General features: G+C 48.1%; 1 protein-coding gene across 9 annotated transcripts in view; it reads left to right on the top strand.

The window, feature by feature from the left end:
* TPK1 (thiamin pyrophosphokinase 1) overlaps positions 1-24250 on the top strand; it is an 844123-nt gene that overhangs the window by 534629 nt on the left and 285244 nt on the right. For all 9 annotated transcript variants that reach the window (XM_073678179.1, XM_073678187.1, XM_073678184.1 and 6 more), the window contains one exon: positions 20787-20898. In XM_073678179.1, coding sequence (XP_073534280.1) covers positions 20787-20898 — 112 coding nt within the window. The remainder of the gene's footprint in view (positions 1-20786; positions 20899-24250) is intronic.

Below are 24250 nucleotides of genomic sequence, written 5' to 3' on the forward strand. Positions count from 1 at the left end.
TTGTGTCGACTACGCCACCCGTTGTGATGCGGTCACTGTGGCCGCCGCTGCAGCAGGGTCCGCTGAGGCTGATGGTGGATGCGCAGCTTGGTGGGATAACCCCCAACGGGAGGGGTATAGCCTCAGAGGGGACAGGCGCAGAGGATGGGGGTTGTGGTGGTGCGGTGCAGCCGGTAATGATGACAGACTCGGGTAGTGCAGTTAAGGGTCTTTACTTACTGCAGATGTTCCTGGTCACTCTAGCTCCAAGTGACCTCCCGAGCCGTGCTGCGTCCACCAGGTCCTGGATCCGGCCAACCCCCAAACAAGTCCGGAGCGTGGCCCTGAGCTCTCCCTCTGTCCTTCCTTCAGCCGTCCCCACCAGTGATTCACCTAAATCCAGCTCCCTCGGGCCTTCTATTGGGCAACCTTTGGCCTCAGGTTCCCTGACCCTCCATGTGGTGTGCCTTCAGGGTGAATGTAGTGGGTGACCGTGACAGACTCTGCCCACGGTCTCCGGTCTCTGGCTGGGGAATGTCTTTACCCCCACCAGCTTGGGTTCCGGTACCCTCTTGCTGACTCCTCACCCGGTGTTCTTATTTGGGTTCTTGGGTCCCTTCTTTGTCCCCCTCTGGGTCTCCTTCTTTACTCCACTCTCTCTCCAGGGCTGTTGTTTCTTTCTGCAGGCTTGTCCTCTGCATCTGACTTACTCTCTGCGTCTGACCCTGATCCTAGTTGGTGCCCTCCTTTTATATCCCTCTATGTGTGAGCTCAGGTGACCAGCACCCAATGAGCTCCTACTACTACCCAGACTGCTCCCCCTATCTGCCCCTACACTACATGGGATGTTCCTCCCCCCTCCCACTCCAGCCAGGAACAGGCTCGGTCGCACCTGCACATTTCTAAGTGGGAGTGCCGTCGGCCTGCTCCTCTGGAATGGGATGTATGTAGTGCATGCAGTCTATCTGAGCTCAGTTCCACACTCCATCCTTACCCGGGAGTGGAATATCACACCTCTGGGTTGAGGTGCAATACCCCTGTAGCAGCCGAATCCTCAGGGTGCTACACTCACATCTACTTTCTCCCGCAATATCATAGAGCATGCCTGCATAACATACAGCCTGCTGAAGGGTGTTGTGTGACCCGTGGAGAACCTGGAGATTATGGTTCTCACCTTCCTGTGTTCAACTGTATTTGCATCTTTCAGATGCTGGGACAGGGGCAGAGCAGACGAGCGCTCATCAACCCTGGCCCCGACATGCGGCACAGTGAAGAGGTCATCATACCACGCTATGACCTCATCACACTGCTGCTGCCGCTGGCACCACAGCATAGAGAAGGCAAGGACGCGGAGATGACCGGTGTGGTGGGGGAATATTACAGGGATGCCGTGTGAGAAGGAGGAATATTACGGAGAGGAGCTCTGTGGGAGGATATTACAGAGAGGAGCTGTGTATGGAGGAATATGATGGAGAGGAGCTGTGTGGGGGGATATTACAGAGAGGAGCTGTGTGACAGGAAATATGATGGAAAGGAGCTGTGTGGAGGGGAAATATGACGGGGTGGAGCTGTGTGGGGGGAGTATCATGAGAGGAGCTGTGTGAGGGACAATATTGTGGAAAGGAGTTGTGTGGGAGGAATATTACAGAGAGGAGTTATGTGAAGGGGGAAATATTACAGAGAGGAGCTGTGTGGCAGGAAATATTACAGAGAGGAAATGTGTGGGGAGGAATATTGCAGAGAAGAGCTGTGTGAGGGGGGAATATGACGGAAAGGAGCTGTGTGGTGGTAAAAATTATGTAGAGGAGCTATGTGTGAGTGAATATTGCGAAGAGGAGCTCTGTCAGGGGGAATATTGTGGAAAGGAGCTGTGTGAGGGAGAATATTGTGGAAAGGAGCTGTGTGAGTGGGGAATATTGTGGAGAGGAGCTGTGTGAGGGGGAATATTGCGGAGAGGAGCTGTGTGAGGGGGAATATTGCGGAGAGGAGCTGTGTGAGGGGGAATATGACACAGGAGTGACGTGGAGGGAATATTATGGAGAGACTCAGTGTGGGGGGGGGACTTTACAGACAGGGGCAGTGTGAGGAGGATATTTTATGCAAGAAGCACACTGAAAGGCAGTCATTTGTTCAGGGACACACATCTCACAGTGGAGTAGATCTCTTGTCTGTTTCCAACTGAAAACAGAAGATTTTTTTTAAATTCACTACCTACGCCAGAGGATAATAAAATAACTCAGTGGAGTAAAATAATATCACAATGGGGAAGATTTATAAAACTGTCTAAAAGAAAAAACTGTCTTTGTTACTCATATCAACCAAACACATTGCAGCGGAATTTTCTTATAGTGCTCTTGTAAAATTAAGTCTGTGCTGTGTTTAGTTGCTCTGCTCAAAAAAAGACATTGTATTATATTAGCTAGTTAGATATATCTTCCCAATGCTTTTTATTTTTTTTTTAATATTTGAGCGCCCTTTTAATTGGTAACAGATCTGTGAGGATCATCAGTTGTGCAAATCATCCAGCCCCAAGAACTGCACAGCTCAGATGACAGGTGCGCATGGCTCCTGACTGAGCGCAGAATCGGGTGTGGATTCAGTAGACAGCTTACTCTACAAAGGTTTCTATTGTACTGGTGATCTACACTTTGTGCGCACTCGGGCAGGAGCTGTGGACTTCTGTTGCCTGAGCTATGCAGCTCGTGGGATGGGGGGTATAGGTCGTGCAATTCGTGGAGGTCTCAGGACCTGGACCACCACTGATCTGCTTGCAATTAAAAGGACACTCAAATATGAAAAAAGTTATATAGACTTAGTTACTCTTTGATATCTATTGATAGAAGAACTTTATAAAGAGAAAAATATGAGCTTTGAGTTTTGTAATATTTTAATGATCTGAGATCTGCCCAAGTGCAACATAGTTTTAAAATGTTACAACTTAGCCAGGTGAAAAAAAAATAGTATACTAAGTAGTGTTGAGCGAGCACTAAAATGCTCGGGTGCTCGAAGCTCGGGCCGAGCTCGCCGTGATACTCGGGTGCTCGACCCGAGCAACGAGCCCAATGTTAGTCTATGGGAGACTCGAGCATTTTTGCGGTGGCAACGCCGGCAGTCTCTTAAAAGCCTAACAAGTGCCCAAAACAATAGTGACAGTACTCAAATGACATGGGGACAGCATGGGGATCGCCCCAGGAAGCATTTCTGACCCCCAGGTCACTGCTGTCAACAGCGTGGTCAGAGGTATTAAGCCACTTTTACGGGCTCACAATAAAACGTTCAAAAACGAAAGTGAAACTTTTTTCCTGTGAAACATGTTAAGGAACATCCTTTCCAGGGTAAAAACTTGTGTATAAGTTAAAATAAATGACCAAAAACAAAAATACTCCTCCGCACCTTCGGCTATGTTCACAAGTAGCATTTTTTATGCGTTTTTGCTCTTTTGTATTGCTTTCAACTATGACAAATGCATTCACCGTGAAATGTCATTTTAACATTTTACAACCTTATCTGGCCATGTGCTGTGTGACACATGCATAAAGTGCTGAAAAGACAAGGGAACAGCATGGGGAAGACCCCTGGAAGCATCTCTGACTCCCAGGTCACTGTCTAAAAGTGTGACCATCATAAGTGATCCTTACCGCATCAGAAGATGCAGACTTGCAACTATCCCCATGCAAGTTCTAGTCCCAGGGCAGTGTTCAATTGTACCTCCCCCATTCCTTGCAATACAAGCTCAAGTATGCAGCCTGCCACCCACCCACCCCCAGGCTGCAATACCATACTGCTTGCTTGCTTGAACTTGAAATTGGGCCTTTAAGGCATGTGGAGGCGGAATCTGGCCACCACGTCATGGCTGTGTTGGCGGCCTGGAATCCATACGCCCCGCGGCCGGGTGTCCACACATGGTCCCCAGCCGCCTGGGGGCAGCCGGGTGTCCATAAACGGTCCCCAGCCGCCCTTATTTCTCCTTGGAACATCCCCCCACACACTTTTCTAAGCCCGGCCTGCTTTAGGCAGCATTGGACGAGCCCACCAGAGAACCAGACTCCTCCGGTGGGCCCTGACTTCTCCATCGGTGGAGTTGAGAGTGCCAAGGTGAGGAGCATGATGATGATGACAGAAGTTAGCATCTGCTATGTTTTCTTTTAATGCAAGTGTAAGTGTGCCACCCACCCACCCCCAGACTGCAATTCCATACTGCTAGCTTGCACTTGAAATGGGGCCTTTTAGTTTGGAGGAGGCCGAAGCTGGCCACTACCTCATGGCTGCTTCCGCAACGAGGTATCCATACTCAGTCCCCAGCCACCCCTATTTGTCCTGGTGTGCCTTATACATAAGATTAAGCGTGTATACCAAAACATTACCTGTGCCCTCCCCAGTGCATTTAGTGGGAAGGAGAGCCTATTCCGCTGTAGTGTGTGCATGCCAAACCCCTGTTCATGGTACATGCGAAGATGCCTCCCACCTTGCACCTGTCGTTGCAGACTTGCAACTATCCCCATTCAAGTCCTTGTCCCAGGGCAGTGTTCAATTGTACCTCTCCCATTCCTTGCAATGCAAGCGCAAGTATGCAGCCTGCCACCCACCCACCCCCAGGCTGCAATACCATACTGCTTGCTTGCTTGCACTTTAAATTGGGCCTTTTAGGCATGTGGAGGCGGAATCTGGCCACCACGCCATGGCTGTGTCGGCGGCCTGGTATCCATACTCAGTCACCAGCCGCCTGGTGGCCGGGTGTCCCCGCTTGCTCCCCAGCCTCCAGGGGGTGGCCGGGAGTCCATACTCGGTCCCCAGCCACCCCTATTTGTCCCGGTAACCTTTCCCACACTTTTCTTAGCCTGGCCTGCTTTAGGGCAGCATTGGCCGAGCCCACCGGACTATCAGACTCCTCCGGTGGGCCCTGGCTTCTCCATCAGGGAAGTTGAGAGTGCCAAGGTGAGGAGCATGATGAGGATGATAGAAGTTAGCATCTGCTTTGTTTTGTTGTAATGCAAGCGCATGTATGTAGTAGCGGCTAGGCCTGAGGTGGTCAGTGTTTTGGCGCATATCCTACCTCCTCCGAGGATTGCTGGATGTTTTCCTGCTACTATCCAAGTTCTATGACTCCCGTTAAAACAAAGCTTCAGGTGATAAATGATGGATGAGGTAGTGGCAAAGGAGAAAGAGCAGGAGGAACAGGGACCATTCACATCAATATCAGGCCAGTCAACCAGATATGTCTTGTAGGATATGTTTCTGTAACAAAAGGAGCGGTTCGGCTACACAGTTATAGGGCATACAGTGAGTGCAATGCCTACCAAAAATTTCGAGCCACTCCAATGCCCCTTGGAGATGACATGGAGGTCAGAGGGCGTTAACTAAACCTTTTTTCAGCAGCAGAAGGGAAGGAAGGGAGACACAGATTCTCTACTTCGTGGGTAGGCGGAGCCCCATAGGATAGTCACCTCAGATTGGAAAATGACGACCGGCCCCTCCAGTATATAGGCTCCTCCTACTCCCATGTTCATCAGTCTTTTTATCTGAGGTCTCAGAGGATAGTCGCTGCTTCGGCAGCTCCTCAGAAGAGTTTGTTATTTTATATCCAGCGAGTCCTGGACCCCCCGTGGTCTAGAGGTCTCTGGGGGTCTCGGCGCTGCTGAGACCCCTGACCCTCCCCTGGCAGCTCTGTGTACCCCTTGAGGAGGTTCCCACTTATGCCTGCCGGCCCCGGGGGATACAGGGCGCTCCCTGGCGGAGGCGCACACCACACATCTGAGAGGGTCCCTGCGTGCTCCGCCATAGGGGGGAGCAAAGGGCCATGGCGCCACACATCCCTGAGGATCCCTGTGGCGTTCAGCCGGGTAAGTGCTCTTTGGTCTAAAGAGTATCTTTGACGGCTACGGCAAGTGTACTGCCTGTGTGTTTCTTGTCTATTTCAGACGCTGCCTTGACTGGGGAGCAGAGACTGAGGCCAGTAATTTTTATTTTTTATTTGCGCATGCTTTTTCGTTTTTGCTTCCTGCCTTCATTGAGGCAGGAAGCTCCCTGTATTTGCGCGCGTTTCCTTGCTTTTATTGACTTGCTTCCTGCCTTCATAGAGGTAGGAAGTTTTCTGCCCTCGTTTTTTGAATAAGCGGGGGCGTGGCCTAGCGTGGGTGTGGCCTAGTGGGGGCGTGGCTTAGCGTCTCCTGGCTTCCTGCCGTCATTACTTAGACAGGAAGTGCTTGGTTGAGCACGCGCTGGCAGTCCCTGCTTCTCCCTCCGGCGTCCAGCGGCATCTCCTGCTCTCTGCTCCCCGTCCGTCCACACACTCAGGAGGAGCGGTCGCCGCAGTGCCGGTGAGTCCCCTCTGCCTCTGGCAGAGGTTCGTTGTCAGTGCTGTCACTTCGGCTACCTATTAGGAGTCCTCGTGAGCACTGCCGCTTTCTCTCCTAAAGCTATTTACTTCACTGACCTTTTAGGCAGCGTAGTATTATAGTTGCTGTGATGTTAACCCCTTCTGAAAAAGTGGAACTTTAGGGGAAACACATGGTGTTTAAGGGAGTTTCCCCCTATTGATTTTTGCTCGGCTTTCTGGGGTAGCTCTTTTCTAAGGGTGAGCTTTAAGGCTGTGTGCCCACGTAGCATTTTTCAAGCGTATATGCTGCGGAATTTCCGCAGCGTAAACGCTTGAAAAACGCATGTATATCCGCACCCCATGGTCCCCAATGGGATTCCGCAAGTTCTATGCACATGCTGCGGATTTTTCCGCAGCGTTTATGCCGCGTTCAAAAATCCGCAGCATGTCATTTAATTTTGCGTTTCCGCAAGCGGAATTGCCTTTGTCCAATGCATAAAAAACGCAAGGCAATTCCGCATGTGGAAAACGCGTGATAAACGCGCGAAAAATGCGCGATAAACGCGTGCGGAATTCCGCATGCGTTTTTCCGGGAGAGGACTTGCATTTATGCAGCAGAAATTTTCTGCTTCATAAATGCAACGTGGGCACATAGCCTATCCCCTCAGAGCCTGACGCATATATAAAAAAAAAAAAAAAAAAAAAAAAAAGTGAGTTTTGAAAACAGGCTGTGCAGCTTTTACACTTTTTTTGCCATCCTTGTTGTACATCCTGGCATCTGGTGTGGGTGGCATGTCGGATCAGGGGCCTGGGAGTGCGGATCGGTCTCCTGATCCGTTTCAGGTTCAGTCGCACGCCTCTGATACACTCAGGCCTTCTACTACATCAAGTTCAACGCTCAGTGATGTTAAAGTGGAGGCGCTCACTCGCTCCATTGATAGTCTCTCTAGTCTCCTGGGACAGTGGGTGTCAGCTAGATCACACCCAATGCCACGAGGTAAAAAGTGCCACAAGACTATGGTGGCGTTGTCTCCCTCGCAGAGCGCATCAGAGGCTTCGGATTCACCAACAGATTCGGTTGATGAAATTTCTGAGTCCGAAGAGGAGGATCAACAGGATCGCTCTGTTTCTCTTTCAGGTCGTGTAGATGGGCTTATTAAGGACATGCGGGAAGTATTAGAGCTGTCTGAAGAGCCGACAAGACCGTCTAGGTCGGCCCGTCTGTATCAGAAGACGCGCCGTGTTCGTTCTACATTACCTGCGCATGAGGAACTTAACGAAGCGGTGGAGAAGGAGCGTCAGTGTCCGGATAAACGCTTCCGAGGAACGCGTTTTTTTGATGCCCTATATCCCTGTGCCAAGGAGATGGTTATTAATTGGGTTCCCTCTCCTGAGGTGGATATATCTCTGTCTCAGCTGACCAAGTCTTCCCTGCTTCCTGTTAAAGGGAGAGCCAATCTTCAGGATCCTTTGGACAGAAGATCGGAGTCAGCGGCGAAATCCATCTAAGAAGCCGCAGGTCATAGTTTCCAAGCGGCCTTGGGGGCCATGTGGGCCGGTGAGGCTTCTCTGCGGTGGTTGGATCAGCTGCGTGCGGCGTGGCAGGATGGGACTTCGCATTCAGAAGTGGAAAAGCTTTTTCAGCGAATGGAAGAAGCTATGTGTTATGGCAGAAATGCAGTACTGGACACTGCTTCAATTCTATCCAGGGCTCAGGCTTCGGCAGTCACGATTAGAAGAGCTCTGTGGCTTAAACAGTGGACCGGAGATGCGGTATCTAACCAGGGATTGCTTAGTCTGGCATATAAGGGCGGTCAGCTCTTTGGTTCAGATCTTTCGGAACTAATTGCCAAAGCTAAAGCTAAGGATGTTACTCTGCCTGGGAAAAAGGCAGTGGCATCCACAGCCAGCAGGACAGGGCCCGGCAGAGGTCTTCGGTCCTTTCGGGCCAGGGGACGATTCAGTCAGCCTTCTTGGAGATTGGGTCATCCCTCATCCTCCGGCAGATCCGCCCAGAAATCTCGTACTCCCTCGAAGCAACGGTCCCGTCAGGACAGACGGGAGGTTGATAAAAAGTCCGCTAAGGCTGACTGACGCCAGGGATCCCCCCGAGGGCTCTCGGGTGGGAGGTCGTCTGCTACAATTCGGGTCGATCTGGGCATCCCACATAGCAGATGCCTGGGTGACACGGGTTATGTCGGCAGGCTATTTCATAGAGTTTCATTCTCTACCTCCAGACAGGTTTCGTCTGACGGGCATTCCGTCCGTGCCAAGACTGGCTGCCGCACTGTTTCAGGAGGTCGACTCTCTCCTACAGCAGGGTGTGGTGGTTCAGGTTCCTCCGGAAGACCAGGGAAAGGGTTTTTATTCCAACCTTTTTGTGGTCCCCAAAAAGGACAAGTTTCGTCCGGTGCTGTATCTCAGGGATTTGAATATTTACGTCCAGACACGGAAGTTCCGCATGGAGTGTCTCCGATCGGTGATAGCGACCCTGTCGCAGTACGATTTCTTGGTGTCCATAGACATCCGCGACGCCTATTTGCATATCCCTATCGGCAGGGCTCACCAGCGTTTCTTGCGTTTCGCTATAGGTCAAGCCCATTACCAGTTTGTGGCCCTACCCTTCGGGTTGGCCTCAGCTCCCAGAGTTTTTACAAAAATTCTGGCTCCTCTCATGGCGCTTCTTCGAAGACAGGGGGTTACGATCCTCCCCTACCTGGATGACCTGTTCATAGTGTCACCCACAGCAGAGGAGGCAATGACGGCTCGCGATCTCTCCCTTCAGTACCTGATGGACTTCGGGTGGCTGATCAATTGGAAGAAATCGTCATTGGAGCCAGCACAGTCCATTCTTTTCCTGGGGATGCAGTTTGATACAGTTCGGGCAGTTGTGTCCCTGCCTCCTGTCAAACAGACGAACCTTCGTCTTCTGGTCCAGGCTATGAGGTCGGCGTTGTCAATGTCCCTTCGGGAATGCATGCGCCTTCTGGGTCAAATGGTGGCAACTATGGAAGCAGTACCGTTTGCACAATTTCATTCCCGGGATCTCCAAAACCTTATTCTGACCCATTGGGATCGATCACTAACTTCTCTGGATCGCTCGGTCATTATCTCCCGCAGGGTGCGAGAGTCTCTTGGATGGTGGTTAATCCTTCCTTCCCCCGAGATGGTCGGTGGTGACAACCGATGCCAGCCGGACAGGCTGGGGGGGAGTTTGGAACGACCTCTGGATTCAGGGGGTCTGGTCACCAAAGGAGTCGTCTCTCCCGATCAACATTTTGGAGTTGAGAGCAATATTTCTCTGCCTCCAACATTGGACGGTCTTATTAAGCGGTCTACCGGTCCGGATCCAGTCGGACAACGTTACGGCTGTCGCGTACATCAACCACCAAGGCGGGACGAGGAGTTCCAGTCTCATGTCGGAGGTCTCTCGGATCCTGGTCTGGGCCGAGTCCAAAGTTCCAGCAATTTCTGCAATTCACATTCCAGGGGTGTTGAATATCTCGGCGGACTTCCTCAGTCGCGAGCAAGTGGACCCTGGGGAATGGAGTCTCCATCCAGAAGTGTTTTCTCTGCTGTGTTCCCGTTGGGGGACTCCTCAGGTGGACTTGATGGCATCCAGGCTGAACGCCAGGGTTCCGACGTTCATGTCCAGGTACAGGGACCCGGTGGCGGTGGATGCTTTAGTGGCCCCGTGGGGTCAGTTCAAGCTGATCTATGCGTTTCCGCCGATATCCTTACTGCTTCTGGTGATCCGACGGATCAAACTCGAAGGGGTATCAATAATTCTGATAGCACCAGACTGGCCGCGGAGGACATGGTATTCGACGCTGGTGTCTCTTCAGGCGGCACCTCCGTTTCCGCTGCCCCTTCGCCCGGACTTGCTCACTCAGGGGCCCATTCGTCATCCAGACCTGAGGTCCCTTCGTTTGACGGCGTGGCTCTTGAGACCGAGATCTTGACCCGTCGCGGTTTTTCGCCCGAGGTCATTGCTACCTTGCGGGCGGCCCGGAGTCCAGCTACGTCCAGGATTTATCACAGAACTTGGGAGTCTTTCTATTCATGGTGTTCTGGATCCTCAAGAAACCCGAGGGTTTTTTCCATCCCCAACTTCTTGGCCTTTCTGCAATCTAGTCTGGCCAGGGGTTTGGCAGTAAGTACTGTGCGGGGACAGGCTTCTGCTCTTTCCGCACTTTTTAGGAAGGCTATTGCCTCTCGCAGGGATGTTCGTTCTTTTTTTCGCGGAGTCGCACGTCAGTTTCCGCCACGGAGGGCAGTTGTGGCTCCATGGCGGCTTAATCTAGTCCTGAAAGCCCTTCAGCATAGGCCTTTTGAGCCTATGGATTCTGCTAAACTTTTACTACTTTCTTGGAAGGTGGCCTTCTTGGTGGCAGTCACCTCTTTGAGAAGCGTATTGGAATTGGCAGCACTTTCTTGCTTACCTCCTTTTCTGGAATTTTTTCCGGATCGCGTGGTGCTTCGTACTCGTGAAGATTTTTTGCCTAAGGTAGTGTCACAATTCCACATTAATCAGGACATTGTGTTGCCTTCGCTTTGTCCAGGACCTAAGAATCCAAGGGAGCGGGCCTTGCACTCGTTGGACTTAGTGCGGGCATTGAAGTTCTATCTTACGATCACTCAAGGTTTTCGGAGGTCGGACTCTCTTTTTGTAATTGCGGCAGGTCGTCGGCGTGGTCAACGTGCTTCCAAAGACACGATAGCTCGGTGGATCCGTTCAGCTATCCTGGAAGCGTACCGGCTCAAGGGCGAGCCTTGTCCGGTTAAAGTTAAAGCTCATTCCACGAGAGCCATTGGCTCATCGTGGGCTTTTCGTCAGGGGGCCTCGGCAGCGCAGCTCTGCCGGGCGGCCACCTGGCACTCCGTTCACACCTTTACTAAGTTTTATAAGGTGGACGTAAGTGCTTCAGCCGATGCGGCCCTGGGACGCAGGGTCCTGCAGGCGGCGGTAATTTAAGCTATCCCTTTATTTAGTTTTCCATTATTTAGCGTGGTTTGCGCTCTTGCCTAAATTTTGGGGTATGGAAGCTTCTGCCTCTATTTCCCACCCTTAAGTAGGTACTGCTTTAGGACGTCCCACGAAGTAGAGAATCTGTGTCTCCCTTCCTTCCCTTCTGCTGCTGAAAGACGGATTTTGGTAAGAACTTACCTGTAAAATCCTTTTCAGCGAAGGAAGGAAGGGAGACACAGCACCCTCCCAGGGCAGAAGTGTGTTGTTGTGTTTCTAGATGCAGCGCGTCTCCTTCCTGATGTCGATCTTCTGGACTGGGTTTAGCGCTCTACGGCTCTCTTTCCAGTTTCGCCAGCTCTACACAGTTGTCAGGTCCAATGGGGTATGCCTAAGACTGTGTGTTTCTATTACATAACCTGTTTTCTCTCATTTCTGAAATTTCAGAAGGGGATATGTTGTTCTGCTGGTTGGTCTGCTCTTCCTTAGCTTGTGTACGGACTGATGAACATGGGAGTAGGAGGAGCCTATATACTGGAGGGGCCGGTCGTCATTTTCCAATCTGAGGTGACTATCCTATGGGGCTCCGCCTACCCACGAAGTAGAGAATCTGTGTCTCCCTTCCTTCCTTCGCTGAAAAGGATTTTACAGGTAAGTTCTTACCAAAATCCGTCTTTTCCATTTATAGCAACTGGGTCTCCCGTACACTGTTGGCCTAAGCAGTGAATGGAAGACTTTCCAAAAATTATGAGGAACTGCAATGCCCCTTACAAGAGCCATGTGTGGCACCCCAGGGGTCTGGTCACCACAGTAATAGAGATATTACGTCGGAGAGCAAGTGGGAGGTTTCCTGGTCAGGATCCCTTAAACATGCAACATCCTCCTGCCCCAATCCTGGGAGGGGAGAATTCTGCCCTTATAAACTGGATCTGGGGCGGGGTTGAGTGAGTCAGAGAACAGAGAACAGTCAGAGTGAGAGCAAGGGAAAGTAACAGCAAGGAGCTCTGTAGGAGCTAGGAGCTAAAGACCAGGGGCTGGAAGCTGAGCAGAGCTCGCCCTGGCAGAAGACAATAGGAACACAGGAGTCCGAAGCTGTGAGGACTTATATATCCAGCAGCAGAAACCAGCCGGCAGGGGATTTCAGGTCCTCTGGCCATAGAAGCCCGGAGGCTCAGTCACAAGCAAGGGACCAGCACCGCCGTCGTGGAGCGGAGGCTAACAGAAGGCCCCAAGTCACCAGCCATACAGGTGAGCACTACGCGGTACACTCAGGGACATGGGCTACTTCTACCCGCTTACAGCAAGGTAGCCAGGAAGAGTGCAGACAGACGGGTAGGCCTACAACTCCACCTGGCAAGGGGAACTCATGCTTGCTCAGAGACTGACCAGGCCTCTTATGCTAGCCAGTACTCCCGGGAGGGTCTACCTTATAATCATCAGTAAAGACCCTGAACTGCACTGCAAAGCCTCTGAGTCGTTCCTGCTGCGCTCGTGCACCATCACCCCCATCATCCACACTCACTGCCCTGAGGCTATACTCCTCCCGAGGGGAGTTATCCCATTCTATGCTGCGCACACAACACCAGCCTCAGCGGTCTGCCACGCAGCGGTGTTACTCCCTGACCGCAATCCACGGGTGGCGCAGTCGGACAATTAATCTCAAAACCTAAGAAAGACTGCCACTGGTTTGACCAGCCTGAGCCACGGGACCGGGTCACCGCCACCGAGACTACAGACCCCCCGAGACCCGGCACCGGGTATCCCACACACATGTACACACGGCCCAGGGGGCGCGTCACATGCAGTACAGCATATTACAAACATAAGTCCCATTATTGGGGAGTGGGTGTCCCATGGTATTTGCTTATGCTTTCCAAGCAAAAGCTGCCAAAAATTAGGACGGAGCAACTTGCAATGCCCCTTACAAGAGCCATGCAGTACAGCATATTACAAACATAAGTCCCATTATTGGGGAGTGGGTGTCCCATTGTATTTGCTTATGCCTTGCAAGCAAAAGCTGCCAAAAATAAGGACGGAGGAACTTGCAATGCTGGCATCCTGGTGGTATAGTGGTGGTGGAGGCTGAGGATAAGGAGAAGAAGATGAAACAGCCGAAACGAGGAAGCGTATACCCATGTGTGGGTGTGAAGCGGTGCATGTGAATACACCTCCCGAAATAACACAGTGGATTTGACTTTATGTTACTCTGCTGTCACTTGGTGGTGATGAGAAGTCTGGCCCAATCCAGCCCTTGTTCATTTTGATAAGGGTCATGTTGTCAGCATTGTCAGTTGACAGGCGAGTGCGCTTATCAGTTATTATTCCCCCAGCAGCACTAAAAACACGCTCCGATAACACGCTAGCGGCAGGGCAGGCCAGGACCTCCAAGGCGTACAGAGCGAGTTCATTCCAAGTGTCCAGCTTGGATACCCAATAATTAAAAGGCACAGAGGAATCACGGAGGACGCTGGTACGATCGGCAAGGTACTCCCTCACCATCTTTTGAAACTTTCCACTCCTTGTGAGAGTACCCCGCGCCTCAGGGCCTGTAAGCTGGGCGGGTGTCAGAAAACTGTCCCAGAACGTTGACAGTGTTCCCCTGCCTCTGCTGGATTGGAGTTGCATCTCTCTCGCCTGTACGCCTTGGTTGGGCAACGAACTGTGACCTCTGCCGCTAGCGTGTTCAGATGGGAATTTTTTTAAGAGTTCTGCAGCAAGGGCCTTCTGGTATTGCCCCATTTTTGTAGACCTCTCCACCTCAGGAATAAGAGAGTGAAAGTTCTCCTTGTAGCGGGGGTCTACAAGTGTCACCAAGCAGTAATGACTGTCACCCAATATTTTGACAACGCGAGGGTCACGGTTAAGGCAGCGTAACATAAAGTCAGCCATGCGTGCCAGACTGGTAACGGGCAAGATTTCCGTGTCCTCACCAAGATGACGACTGACCATGCTCTCCTCCTCCTCCTCCTCCCCCCTGTCCTCAGGCCACCCACGCTGAACCGACGGTATGACACTTGTACAGGTACTACCGTCTACAACGCATGATAGCAGCTCCTGTTCTTCCTCCTCCTCCTCCTCTCCCTCATTGTCCCCCAATGCACATTGGGATGAGATGAGGCTGGGCTGTGTGTAATCGCCCGCTGCGGCTTCTGGATCCATCTCATCATACTCTGGCTGCAATGCCTCCTCTTTAATTCTCTGCAGAGAGCGTTGCAAAAGACAGACAAGTGGGATGCTGACACTAATGATGGCGTCATCGCCACTCACCATCTTGGTGGCCTCCTCAAAGTTTGTCAGGATGGTACATATGTCAGACATCCAGGTCCACTCCTGAGGTCTTATGTGTGGAGTCTGACCTGAATATCGACGGCCTTGTTGCAGCTGGTACTCCACAACTGCTCTCTTCTGCTCACAAATCCTTTGCAACATGTGGAGGGTAGAGTTCCAACGTGTGGGGACATCACACACCAGTCGGTGTGCCGGAAGCTGCAAACGCTGCTGCAACACAGCAAGGGCGGCGGAAGCTGTAGCCGACTTGCGAAAATGAGCTGACAGGCGGCGTACTTTCACGAGCAGATCTGGCAACTCGGGGTACGATTTAAGAAACCGCTGAACCATGAGGTTAAGCACATGAGCCAGGCATGGTACGTGTGTGATCTCACCTCGCCTCAGAGCCGCCACCAGGTTACGGTCATTGTCACACACGACCATGCCGGGATGTAGGTTCAGCGGTCTCAGCCACAGATCTGCCTGCTCTTTCACAGCTGTCCACAACTCACAAGCAGTGTGAGGTTTATCACCTAAGCTTATGAGTTTCAGCACAGCCTGTTGCCGCTTGGCAGAGGCAGTACTGCAATGCTTCCAGCTTGTAACTGATGTGGTGATATCTGAGATGGAGGCTGAACATGAGGAGGAGGAGGAGGATGTGCAGGAGCTGTACACTGTGGGGGCAACTCTGACTGACATAGGGCCCGCAATCCTTGGTGTGGGGAGGATGTGTTCCGTCCCAAGGTCCGACTGGGTCCCGGCTTCCACTATGTTTACCCAGTGTGCCGTCAGAGAGATGTACCGTCCCTGGCCACAAGCACTTGTCCACGTGTCCGTTTTCAGGTGGACTCTCCCAGTAGCTGCGTTGTTGAGGGCACGGCAGATGCTTTGAGACACGTGCTTGTGTAGTGCGGGGATGGCACACCGGGCAAAACAGTGTCGGCTGGGGACCGAGTACCGAGGGACTTCCACCGCCATAAGATTGCGGAAGGATTCCGTCTCCACCAGCCTAAAAGGCAGCATTTCCAATGCAAGCAGTCGTGAAATGGGCGAATTTAGGACTGTGGCCTGTGGGGCGTTAGCTGCGAATTTCCGCTTTCGTTCAAAGGTCTGGGATATGGACAATTGAACGCTGCGGTGGGACGTGGACATGGACTTTGATGCTGTTTCTTGAGAAACTGCCATAACAAGTGAAGACTGAGAGAAGGGGGCATCTTTACATGCAGTATGGACAGAGGATTGCCTTGCACACACAACAGGGGGTTCTATTGCACGCACAACAGTGGAAGAAGCAGTGGTGACACCCGCTGACACTGGTCGTGGACCCTGGTTTTCGCCCAACAAAGTCGGGTGCTTTGCTGCCATGTGCCTGATCATGCTGGTGGTGGTCAGGCTGGTAGTTTTGTCACCCCTGCTGATGCTGGCATGGCAGGTGTAACATATGGCCTTTTTGGGGTTATCAGCAGAGTCTTTAAAAAAATTCCAGACTCTGGAAGACCTAACGCTTGTACTGGCAACGTCCCTCGTGTTGGTGTTACGGGCAACGGTTGCCTGCCTTCTGTCTGCGGCCACCACACTTCTTCTTCCTGCCTGTTGGGGTACTCTGCCTCCCTCCCACTGTGTGCTGCTGGCCTCACTCTGCATGTCCTCATTCCACGTTGGGTCAGTTACTAGATCATCCACCACCTCCTCCTCTTCCACTTGCGCACCACGATCCTCCTCCTCACTTCCTGGCAATTGTGTCTCGTCATCGTCCACCTCTTGTGACAGATTGCCAACGTCGACTTCCTGTGGCCGTGGCTGTTCAAATATTTGGGCATCGCAACATGGGATCTCCTCTTCCACCACTTCAAGCGTATCAGTCGAGGGGCCCAAATATGGAAATGGACCAGTGAACAATTCTTCAGAGTGTCCAAGTGTGGGATCACTTGCTGTCTGAGGACATTCGGCATGGTGGGAGTAAGGAGCATCAGGGTGAGGAGGAGTATGCGGTCGAGACTCACGTCTTCTAAGAGTTGACCGTGTGGAAGACAGACCGGAGGTGGTGGTGCCCAGGTAACTGGAAGTATTATCTGCTATCCAATTAATAACCTGTTCACACTGATCAGTTCTCAATACTGGTGTTGTTCTGTGCTTCCCTAGTAATTCGGTCAAGAAGTGGGAGCGAGAAGATGTGGCTGTTGGTTGTGGCACATTTTCTCCTTGGCCACGGCCCTGTCCTCTGCACGAACCATCACCAGAACGTCCACTTCCACGTCCCTTGCCACGCGCCTTGCCCATTGTAAATGAAGTAAAATAGCTTACACTTGCACTATCAATGGAAAAAGGGTAATATAGAGTAGATTAGAACCGTGGAAGAGGAAAACCACAGTTATTGTTTACTGGGGTATACCACACTTTTTTAAATAGAGATATTTGCGGCTGAACAGTGAGCGACACACTCAAACTGCTTTTTTTTTAGATACCAAAGGCCCAAACCTGGATAGTACAGCGATTTGACCCATGGAACTGCGAAACCACACTGGGATGTCGGGCCTACACAAGACTATTTTCAACAGATATATTTTTGTGTCACAACAGTCAGGAGACACTACTGTTTTTCTTTACGGAAAATACTACCAAAAGCTGAATAATAGAGATTTTTTACCGTGGGATGGCAAAACCACAGTTATTGTTTACTGGGGTATACCACACTTTTTTAAATAGAGATATTTGCGGCTGAACAGTGAGCGACACACTCGAACTGTTTTTTTTTTAGATACAAATGGCCCAAAATGGATAATACAGAGGTTTGAACCGTGGAAGTGCAAAACAACACTTCTGTTTCTCTAGCCTACACCAGACTATTTTCAACAGTTATATTTGTGTCTGAAAAATCAGAGACACGCTTTTTTTTGGGGGGGGTGGGGGACACACCAAAAGGTTAATAAGACGGGTATTTGTACAGTGTGAAGGAGGAAAAAAAAGGATTTTTCCTGGCCCCCGACACCTGGTGCTAAGTCCAGCAATTTCAGCAACAGGAGCACACAGGACTGTAATGCAGCGTTTGCTGGTATAACCACTGTGTCTCCTATACAGCCTGCCTGCATGGTATCTGGGATGGATATTAGTCCTGAAAAGGACTGTTTGTTTGTTCTGGCTGCCTTTACAGACCCTACACTAACTATTTCGCAGTTTATATCTCTCCCTAAATCAGCAGCGCTGCCCCTACACTGTCTAATCCGGAGCGACTGTGTCCAAGATGGTGGCGCCCTGTTTTAAATACTCGAGGTGACGCTGTGCGGCCAGCCAATCACTGTAATGCCCACAACCAACATGGCTGCCGCATTACAGTGACTGGCTGGCAATCCTTGCATGTTCATTGGCTCTGTAAAGAGCGCCAAACATGCAGTGCGGAGACCCGAGCTCCCGCCCGAGTAACCCGGAAATGCTCGGTGCTCGCTGAACATCCCGAGTAGCGTGATGCTCGGGCGAGTACCAAGCAGTGTCGAGCATGTTCGCTCAACACTAATAATAAGACAATATGTTGTTAGATTTTCTTTTTGTGTCAGTTTACTCATGTCCCCTTAAATGGAACCTGTCACATTGAAAATTCGAAAAAGTAGAAAAAAATGCGTCCAGCACAGGAATTCTGGAGAAATTGACTAAATGTTTAAAAACAAAATTTATTGAAAAAATTATTAAAAATTCATGGTAATTAAAAAGCTCTCTATCAGAGGCATGCACACTGACGCGTTTCGAACAAACAGTTCTTAATCTTAGTATCGCCTGGGTCCTGATCAGGACTGCCCACTGGACCCTTAAAGTCAAAATAAGCATAGGAATGGTTTAATAAATTATACGTTTATAATTAATCTTTTTCTACAAAAGTAACATACTCCCTGCATTTTTCTCTTGACTAGTTCCCTTTAAAGGTTTAGAAAAAAGTGACTCTTTGAGCATCATATGTTTTGACATATTTAAAGGGTTTTGTATATTATGTTGTGCCGATACATGCAGTGTTTACATTTGGCCAACGCCGAAGTTGCCAGCAGCTGATCGGTGGGGATCCTGGGAGTCAGATGCCTACCGATCTGGTGTTGATATTGATGAGGATAGGTGTTAAGTAGATATAAGCATCTATCTAGGACAGATCTAAGAATAGGCCATCAATATCATATGCCTAAAGAACCCCTTTCAGACATTTTCAGTCATTGGGTTTTTTCCAGGACAATATTTGCTAAACTTAGAATATTACAAGTAAAGTCACTGTTTATCCAACTGTATATTTATACCACTGTGAAAGAAACCAATTCAAAGTTTGTCCGGTATAGAAAAGAAAAAAAAAATCAGAAGAGATCTGCAATTTGTAAGAGGAGGGAGGCTTTAAATTGTTATTAGTGAGGAACTCAAGTTACTTGGAAAACAGTAGTGGGAATTCTTTTCATCAATCAAATTTAGATTCGCCCCAGTTATATAGCACCATGACTTTTATAAATAATCCCTTTTGTACTCTGGAATCAGTTCTATCACACTGGTTTGTACAAGTTGAATTTAAAAGCAAAAGCATGTCGGAAATTGCCTATTCAAACAGCAATTTCCCTGGGCAAGAGCCAGCGCAGATTTTAAATGTGACTGTTTGATTCCACATCTGAGACTAATGCTGCTGGAGAGATTGTGGCTCAACAGGTGAGTCTGGAAATAAGAATCAATTTATTTCTAGATGACAAATGTAAAGCTTCATATTCAAAGAGATCGCATCCCCTGCAAACTTCTGCATGATAAGTTTGTAATTGCTAAGGCTATGCTAGAGAAATGGTGTAAAACAAAAGACAGCTGTCCTCTTTATAAGATTTTCAGTGGGAGCCTCATTCACACCAGTTTTTTTGTCATGCAAACTAAATTGATCAATTTTTGATCAAGGTATTTTTATATCAAATTTTCATCCTATTTATGTCCATTTTTACCATTATTGTGGCATTTGTTAATCTCGTATGCAAAAATAAAAATCAATAAATGATTACGGTTTATAAGTTCTTGCTACAAATCTGTTAAAATGGACTGCACTAGAAAGCATCATTTATTGCATTTGTTTGCTATGGGATTCTTTGGTAGATGCATTCACCTTAATGGGTGAGTTTAAGTTAGAGCACATACTCAAACATATATTGATTTATATCTGTCCATAGCTAAAAAAAAAATGTATAGAACACATACAAAAATTAGACATTTAAATGAGGCTTGGTGTGCAACTTTTGGATGTATTTTACTTAAAAAGGCCACAGATTTAACAGTTTGCATGCAGATGGGGCATTTTTTCCCTAAGCTACAATGCTCCCTGTATTAATTACTTTTATAACAAAAATTGTAACCTGAAAAATTTGGAAGTTGAGACAATGGCCCCAATGGTTTTTGCCAGAATTTTGATGAAAAACTGTTTAAAAAGTTTTATTCAACTTGTTGTAGTCCCAACCACCGCCAGCTCATTTTTGGGCATGTGGGTGGAGTTTAGCTATAGTGGTGTAGCCAGGATGGCCAACAAATGATCATAATTTATGCCAAAATTGTGGCGTCAATTTCTAAAGAAATTTACTCCAGTTTTTTACTTTTGGCACATGACAGCTAAAAGATGCTCCAAATGCATTAAAAAAAACAAATGCCTCTTAAAAAATTTGGAGGATCTTGCCACAGAACACTCTTAATCAATATTTTGCACACTGGTCTTTATGAAGGGTAAGATGCGCCAAATGCATTGAGTCTTGATGAGACTGAGCTACTACCTGTATGGAAATTTGGTATTATTTCCAATGTTCCTAAAATATCAACCCAAAAAAAGATTACAGAATAAATTAGTAGCTATAACTAGAAAAGGTCAAAAATAGCTGCTAAAATCTATTTTCAGGACATGAGCTTTCTGAAGGTGTTATAGTGTACTCATTGTCTGCAGTAAAATTACAATAGCGCCATCCTGACATGGTGACCATAAAAGTCCCTCGTACTCAAACAGGTAGAAGCTCTTTATATTATAGCATTATTGAATGGCTTTTGCAACAGTGCACAACGTTCTTCTATCATAGCTGATTTATGTTCATGTTGAGTTCAGGCAATAATAAGAAAAGCAAAGCTACAAACAAGATATACAGTTTCTATTATTGGAGTTGAAATTCCAATGGTTGAACTTAGCAGAACAGAACTATGACTTGTGAAAGGTTACATTTTGTAACCTGTATTGCTACTTAATTATTTTATGTCATCATTTTCTTGGTGTACCTTCCACAGGGTAAACATAAGTTACATGTGGCAACAGGAGAAGAAGGGAAATGGTGCGGCCTTATCCCAGTGGGATCACCTTGCAACTGTGTAACTACCACTGGCCTGAAATGGAATCTGTGTGAGTAAACTGGGATTTTCTTTTTGTTTGTTTTTTAGTTATTTTTTGGTGAATATAATATTTTTTAATGAGATTGAAGAACCATTTCCCCAAATTGGCAGCCCTTTGAAAAAACATGGCTACTGTTCTGAGTTGTAACATATCATACTTGTATGCTTGTCTACATGTGTGTGCAAAGTACAGTGCATTGTGAAAGCATTTGCCCCCTTGAACTTTTCTACCTTTTGCCACATTTCTGGCTTCAAACATAAAAATATAAAATTCTAATTTTTTTGTGAGGAATCAACAAGTGGGACACAATCGTGAAGTGGAACTAAATTTATTGGATATTTTAAACTTTTTTAACAAATTAAAAACTGAAAAGTGGGGCGTGCAATATTATTCGGTGCTTTCAGTGCAGCAAACTCACTCCAGAAGTTCAGTGAGGATCTCTGAATGATCCAATGTTGTCCTAAATGACTGGTAATGATAAATAGAATCCACCTGTGTGTAATCAAGTCTCCGTATAAATGCACCTGCTCTGTGATAGTCTCAGGGTTCTGTTTCAAGTGCAGAGAGCATCATGAAGACCAGGAACACACCAGGCAGGTCCGAGATACTGTTGTGGCGAAGTTTAAAGCTGGATTTGGATACAAAAAGATTTCCCAAGTTTTAAACATCTCAAGGAGCACTGTGCAAGTAATCATATTGAAATGGAAGGAGTATCAGACCACTGCAAATCTACCAAGACCCGGTCGTCCCTCTAAACTTTCATCTCGAACAAGGAGAAGACTGATCAGAGGTGCAGCCAAAAGGCCCATAATCACTCTGGATGAACTGCAGAGATCTACAGCTGAGGTGGGAGAGTCTGTCCATAGGACAACAATCAGTCGTACACTGCATAAATCTGGCCTTTATGTAAGAGTGGCAAGAAGAAAGCCATTTCTCAAAGATATCCATAAAAAGTCTCATTTGAAGTTTGCCACAAGCCACCTGGGAGAAACACCAAATATGTGTAATAAGGTGCTCTGGTCAGATGAAACCAAAATTGAACTTTTTGGCCACAATGCAAAACGATATGTTTGGCATAAAAGCAACACAGCTCATCACCCTCAAAACACCATTCCCACTGTCAAACATGGTGGTGGCAGCATCATGGTTTGGGCCTGCTTTTCTTCAGCAGTGACCGTGAAGATTATTAAAATTGATGGTAAGATGGACGGAGCCAAATACAGGACCATTCTGGAAGAAAACCTGTTGGAGTCTGCAAAAGACCCGAGACTGGGACGGAGATTTATCTTCCAACAAGACAATGATCCCAAACATAAAGCAAAATCTACAATGGAATGGTTCAAAAATAAACGTATCCAGGTGTTAGAATGGCCAAGTCAAAGTCCAGACCTGAATCCAATCGAGAATCTGTGGAAAGAGCTGAAAACTGCTGTTCACAAATGCCCTCCATCCAACCTCAATGAGCGCGAGCTGTTTTGCAAGGAAGAATGGGCAAGAATTTCAGCCTGATAGAGACATACTCCAAGTGACTTGCAGCTGTAATTGCAGCAAAAGGTGGCGCTACAAAGTATTAACTCAAGGGGGCCGAATAATATTGCACGCCACACTTTTCAGTTTTTAATTTGTTAAAAAAGTTTAAAATATCCAATAAATTTCGTTCCATTTCATGATTGTGTCCCACTTGTTGATTCTTCCCCCAAAAATTTGAATTTTATATCTTTGTTTGAAGCCAGAAATGTGGCAAAAGGTAGAAAAGTTCAAGGGGGCCAAATACTTTCACAATGCACTGTATATGCCATATATATCTCTTATTCAACAACCTCTTATTAATGGCCCAAATGTGCTGCATAAGTTAAATAATCTTACATCCCTGACGAGTGCCACTCCTACACTCTCAGCCCTGTGTGCCTGCTGCTCTCCTGACATAGGGCACAGCAGTCATGTGACATTATCAGTGGTTGCGTATTGACTATGGTCTTCACTAGAGATGAGTGGATCGCTTTGCTCAACCCCGGTCCATGGTCTAGGTCAGTGCTCTCTGGGCGCGGACAAGAGCTGCATAAATTTTCTTACCCTCCGGGATCCCATTCTTGACTCATGATTAGCCGGACTGGCGAAATGTCACCTGTCTACAGGTAACGTCACACTAGATTGGTAACAAACGCCATGCCAAGGAACTGGAAGCTCAAGAAATTCACGCAGCTTCTCCCCTCATGGACCAGGTTGTGCAAAGTGATCCATTTATCTCTTGTCTTCACGTTTCCTTTTGAGCAGAAGAAAAACATTTTCTTTCACTTAGACAGATTGGTGAAGACTGCATCTGATTCACTGCAGAGACTGGAAGGGCCCGTTGGTCTGGGAGATAAGTATAGATTTAGATTTTATTTATGCAGCATCCTGAAGCCTAACAATAAAGGGCTGTCCAGTAGTGGAAAAAACCTTCAATTATAATCGTAGGTGGAAATGTAATAAAATAAACAAAAATTTAAAGTAAATTGAATAATTTAAAGGCTGAGCTCTGATATGATTCTGTGTCTTTTCCAAGATTTTAGTGAAAATATTGTATTTATATTTCATAAGACCTTCAATGGCTACATTTGGCTTGGTGGTGATAATTGATGTTTACCATGCATAAAAAGTACAGCAGATCATAGGCACAGTTCCTATTTGCTATGTCTTTCTTTCATTTTTCATCACTTTTTCTTTTATGCCACCCGCAGCTCTTATTTGAGTCTGTTATGCTATGTTTAAAACAAGTTCAGTGTGCTACCCATGGAGTTGTCACGGGTGTGTCGCCACGAAGATCGTCACGATTACACAGCCTGACTTCTCGCAGCTGACTTTTTGGTGCTTTGTGTTTTCAGCAGTGAGGGAGTTAATTCTCTCTCTCTCTGTGCTAGACGAGGTCCAGCCTCGCCCAGCTGCAATCAATGCTGCTGTAGTGAGTCTCCTTCAAATGCCTGCTGGTCTGTTTGGGAAGTGTCGGTGAAAGCATTTCATACAGACTTACAGAGTGGATCGTGGTATTTGGAGTTTCTGAGATAAGTGTATTTGGAGCGGTTTTTCCCTTCCTCGCTTTATCATTTATCTCCTTTCCCGTTGGTGTTCCCTCTGTTGTAGTTGTGTAGTTTTTGTATGCAAGGTGGTTTTGGTTTTTCCCTTGTACTGTCTCGTTCGTCTAAGTACTGTGTGTGGGCATATTATTACTTGTCCTCTTTTGTTGTGATCGGGGTCCTTCTCAGGACTAGATTACTTAGGTGCAGGGATCCTCAGGAGGTAGGGGTTACGCTGGCGGCCTGGACCTCTGTACCTTTAACAGTACCTCCAGGTTGAGGGATTAGTCAGGGCCCCAGCTTAGGGT

The sequence above is a fragment of the Phyllobates terribilis genome, unplaced genomic scaffold (assembly GCF_046119375.1).
Source record: "Phyllobates terribilis strain yellow unplaced genomic scaffold, ASM4611937v1 Scaffold_4__5_contigs__length_816908805, whole genome shotgun sequence".
NCBI classification, from domain to species: Eukaryota; Metazoa; Chordata; class Amphibia; order Anura; family Dendrobatidae; genus Phyllobates; species Phyllobates terribilis.